General features: G+C 45.1%; 1 protein-coding gene across 1 annotated transcript in view; it reads left to right on the plus strand.

The window, feature by feature from the left end:
- Nucleotides 1-2,955, plus strand: part of kdm4ab (lysine (K)-specific demethylase 4A, genome duplicate b) — an 18,527-nt gene extending 15,572 nt beyond the window's left edge. Inside the window, exons 19-21 of the mRNA XM_061241294.1 lie at nt 1-14; nt 639-731; nt 1,309-2,955. The exon at nt 1-14 is cut by the window's left edge and continues 106 nt beyond it. Coding sequence (XP_061097278.1) covers nt 1-14; nt 639-731; nt 1,309-1,449 — 248 coding nt within the window. The 3' untranslated portion in view covers nt 1,450-2,955. The remainder of the gene's footprint in view (nt 15-638; nt 732-1,308) is intronic.
- The last annotated feature ends 2,306 nt before the right edge of the window (nt 2,956-5,261 follow it).

Consider the following 5,261-nt stretch of genomic DNA (forward strand, 5'->3'; position numbering starts at 1 on the left):
TCCCCATGTACCAGGTAGGAGGGAAGCGCTCCATTTACATTTACATTTTACATTTTAGTCATTTGGCAGACGCTTTTAATCCAAAGTGACTTACAAGTGCATAGGTTCTACCATAAGTCAGAGCATCACATCCAGAAACTAGCAAAATACACAGGAAATGCTGTTCTAAACATAGTTGTCATCATAAGTGCATTTTTTTTGGGGGGGGGGGGGTTAGACAAGGATAGGGATATCAGAAAGGAGGGGCAGGGGAAATCATGAGGAAGGACTAAGGTAGAGTTTGAAAAGGTCCTCCGGTCCGGTTTCAGCAGGGACATTGGGCGGTAGTTCCCGAGCGGGTTGTTACATTACATTAATGGCATTTGGCCAACGCTCTTATCCAGAGCGACGTACAACAAAGTGCATACCCATAACCAGGGATAAGTGCGCTGAAAGACCCTAGAGGGAAGTACAATTTCAACTGCTACCAGTGCAACAAAGATAAGGACCAGGGCCTTTTAAACAAACAAATAAACAAACAAACAGAGCAAAAGTCACAGGTTGTGTGTGTCGGAGCGCACTTGGAAGGTGACCCTTGTTTTGTGTGCGGTGTCTGTGTGCTCGATGCTCCGTCGGTGTGCTGATGCTCCTGGTCGTAGGTGGAGTTTGAGGACGCCTCGCAGCTGTCGGCCAAGCGGGACGATGTGTACACCCTGGACGAGGAGCTTCCAAAGCGGGTCAAGTCCAGACTGGTGAGCGCACGTCTCCTCAGACCTTTCACCGGTCCGTCTGATTCAGCGTGTAATCAAGACCTGTGCCGTCCGACATACTGTGTGGTGTGTGAAATATTTCCGGTCCAAATATTCGATATTTATATTGAATGTTCCCGCATCTTACTTCACATCTTTCCCAGCATCAAGGGCAGTTTGAGATTAATAATAAATAATAAATAATAATAAAGTAAGTGTAAAGACCATCTTAAACTTGTGTAGGAAAAGGGTTCAACATTATTTGTTTGGTTATTGACATACAGGAGTGAGGGCAGCCTGTAGTGTAGTGGTTAATGTAAATGACTGGGACACGTAAGGTCGATGGTTTGATCCCCGGTGTAGCAACAATAAGATCCGCACAGCCGTTGGGCCCTTGAGCAAGGCCCTTAACCCTGCATTGCTCCAGGGGAGGATTGTCTCCTGCTTTAGTCTAGTCAACTGTGCGTCGCTCTGGATAAGAGCATCTGCCTGAAATGTAATGTGATGTAATGTATTGTATTGTAATGTATTGTATTGTACAGTCCGTGCTGACACACTGGCCTCTTGACTCTGTTCCCAGTCTGTGGCGTCGGACATGCGCTTCGACGGGATCTTCACGGAGCAGCAGGTGAAGCGGCACTCCAAAAGGCAGCGGGTCATCAACTCTCGCTACCGGGAGGACTTCATCGAGCCGGTCATCTACAGAGCCATCATGGAGTGATGCGGTCCACCTGCTCCACCAGGGACCCACCAGCACCGCGTCGTGGGACCGCTACCCCCCGTAACCTTAACTTATGAACTGAGCCAAGGGCAGCGCAGGGCCGCAAGCTGGTCCCGGTAGCGTAGCAGGCTAGCACCCTCAGCGTACACTTAATGCATTTAATGACAGCGCGGGAATCCATGGTCAAGTCCATTTTCACATTTCTTTTTTTCTTTGTTCGTTGCTGTCGATGTCCTCGTCACTGATGGAAACCTTGAGAACAAGACAGTGTGCGAGGGCAGTTCACCCCACACAGAGGACTTCTGATTGGACATTATCAGGCTTCCTGATTGGGCGGTAAACGCGGCGTTTGTCCTTTTGCTTCTTGCCATCAAGTCACTTTTGGTTGGGTATTTATTGTTCGGGTGCTACTATGTGAGACAGAACTGCCATTTTATTATGATTAGGCTGGTACATCTGACGTTTGTTTGAGTTCATGAATGATACTCTTATGACTTTTTTTTTTCTTTTCTTTTTTCAATAGACTGTTTAGTGATCATTAAATGACTTCATGGGAATGTTGGGTATTGCACAGTATGCTAATGTGTCATGAATGAAACATCCATAACGATGTAATATGCTTCATCAATTACACACTGGATCGATTAGCTGGAACTCCAGACCTGGAAAGGAACGTAGTTCTGCCTAAGGTTTAGGAAGGTGGGGTAAATTAAAGTAAAGCCTGGACTTCATCTCTGAGAGCTCCGGTCATCTTCCTTTAGGTCTGGGTGTCTAAATCAAAGCTTTGATTTGAATCGCTCTAATTTAAATGTAGGAATTTGAGAACAAAACATTTTGACGGTACGACTGCTGCCGTTAAAATCTCGTCAAAGACTCCGTGTATTTATTTGTTGTCTGAACAGGTTTTTTTTTTTTTTTTTTTTTTTTTTTGGGGTATATGTTTGAAAATGTATCTGCGTTCCTGAGCCCCTCCCTGTGAGGATGTTTTGCCCTGGTCGGAAACTGAAAATGCACGGAGGACGAAGCTAAGCTCGACAGGCTAGCCGCTTCCCTGGTTATTTCCACATCGTGTGAAATCCCTCGGTGCAGTGACCTTATGATAGGCAAGGGCCCGTGTCATCTATTCCGCTCAGTTGTATTTACCACCAATAGGAAGATCCTGTGGTAAATATTGTGTTTTACGTTATTATGCATATTTAAGTTGGTCTTCTTTCTTTTTTTTCTTCTTTTTTTTTTTAAAATTGCTTTTTTTCCCCCCCCCCAAAGTTCTGTGTTGTAGACAAACTCTGTGATCAATCGTCTCCGAGTAGAATTGTGTTTGTTGATTATTTAAAGCTGTGCGCTGTGATTTCAGGGATGAAGTCACTGGGCCCTCAGTCCCGGAGTGCCGCGGGCGTGTTTTGCGGCCTCTTTGGGCTGCTTGCCTTGGCACTGTTGATTTCAGGTGGACAGTCAGCACTTGTCTGTTATAATCACAGTCTGTTTCAGTAAAGCACTGAGGCTGGAGCACGTGTCAGTGTCTTCATTTCAATCCTCCACTGGCTGAGAGTTTGGGCAATGATGCTGGGTAAGGGCGGGGTAAGTATTATTACGTTCATTTTGTCTTCAACTAGTTCATATACACTCAGAGCACTTTATTAGGAACACCTGTAAGCCTACCATCCTCATCGGCACCCCACACCAGGTCAACTCATCCCCCCATTACATGCATCACCTTTTCTGGCCAGGCTATCCCACTGTCATCGGTCATCACCAACCTGGGTGTCAGAATGGACCCCCACCTCAACTACGAGGCCCACATCAAACACCTCTGCAAAACATCCTTCTTCCACCTCAAAAACATAGCCAAACTCCGCCCCACCCTGTCTCTGCAGGATGCTGAAAATTAGTCCACGCCTTCGTCTCCTCCAGGCTCGCCTACTGCAACGCACTTCTCATCGGGATTCCAAGCAAGAGCCTTCAAAAGCTTCAATACATCCAGAACAGTGCTGCTAGGATCCTGATGAGAGTGCGCAAACATGATCACATCACTCCCATCCTCCACTCACTACACTGGCTCCCCATCTCCTCCCGTACAAAATTTAAAATCTCCCTGCTGACCTACCAATGCGTCCATGGCAACGCACCCCCCTACCTCAAGGGGCTGGTCAAGACTCAGCCCCCCACCCGCAGTCTCCGCTCATCAAACACTTACCTCCTCAAACCCACCAGGACTAAGCTGGTCACTATGGGAGGCCGGGCCTTCTGTTCTGCCCTCCCTGCCCACCTAAGAGCACCACAGTCAGTCGACTCTTTCAAGAGCGGTCTTAAGACCCACCTATTTGGAAGAGCCTACCCACATTTTTAGTTTTAGTGATGATGATGTCTGGATACTGCTGTTTTATTTTGCTGTTTTTGGTTATTTTTATTTTTTATTTGTATTCTCTGATGTTTTTGACTCCTGTAGCACTTTGAGATTCTCGAATGGAAAGTGCATTATAAATTAAATCCATTATTATTATTATTATTACTTATTCATGCGATTATCTAATCGGCCAATTGTGTGGCAGCAGTGCAATGCAGAAAATCATGCACGTGGATTTTTCTGTTACAAACAAAATGTTAGCATTTTATTTCCTGCCGAAGCAATCGATTTGTGAATACAGTCGATATGACAGATGCCTGGTTAAAGGGTACTGTATTGAAGCAGCGCACAATCGATGTTAAACTGACATTTTTGCTTGTGCTGCTCATGCCCCTTTGGAGAATGCAGTGTACTCCTCGGATTAGTCAAACGAAAGGACGCCGTATGGGACGTCCTCGGGGAAAGTCGTGTGGAATTGCATCGTTAGGCTTTTGGATATGGATAATTATGGATATGGATAATTATAGGTTTTCACTCCATCGCAACAAATCAAAAAAATAAAACATCAAAAAATACAAAACGCAACCTCACAGTGATTGATGGTCCAAATCAATCGACAGTTCCAGCACTGAGATGATCCTTAATCTTACCCATTGCTTGGGTACGATTAAGAAGCTGCAGAGGCTACTCCCAGGATGACCACGAAAAAGGCTTAAAAGGGTTAGTCTGGTTATTGTAGCATTAACATTGCCATTGAAGGAACTGCTTAAGGTTGGGTTGAGAGCCAGACCTGCCTCTAGATGGGGTCTACATTCACAGGAACTACAGTTTACTAAACACCCACCTTAGTTTGAAATGGTAAATTGGAAAGCTACTATAAATGACAAAGATGGCACCCAGCACTTACAGTGCAGTATTTGAACAGTGGTACAATTTCTGTTATTTTGGCTCTACTCCAGTACATTGTATTTGAAAGAAAATCATGAATTTAAGGTTAAATTGCAGGCTGTCAGCTTTAGTGCCCCCATTTTAGGGGACAAAAACTATTCAGCTGCTTCTGAATAGTCAGGTGTATTCAATCACTTTCTTGGTGTGAGTATAAGAAAGCTTTCAGTGTCTAGTCTTGATTCTAGGCTATTGCTTGCTTATCGATTGCCTTTGGAGGCTGTTACTGGCATTTGTCAACATGAGGATCACAGTTGTGCCAATGTTTACCATAAACACACAGCAGGGCTGCCCAAACCTGTTCTTGGCCGTTTTCATCCTGTAGGTTTCCATTTTGACCCTTATTTGGCAAACCTGTTTCTAAGGATTACAAGCTCAGCGTGAAATTTGCCCGACTGCAGTCTAATGGCATGTTTTACTAATGGCAGTTGGTCCTCTGTGGGGAGACTGGCTGGTTTCTGGGCCGCCTGCTTAGGTTTAAGGTGTTTTTCAAAGATTGCCATGTCATTGAAGTCATATTAAA

Source organism: Conger conger, chromosome 5 (assembly GCF_963514075.1).
Source record: "Conger conger chromosome 5, fConCon1.1, whole genome shotgun sequence".
NCBI lineage: Eukaryota > Metazoa > Chordata > Actinopteri > Anguilliformes > Congridae > Conger > Conger conger.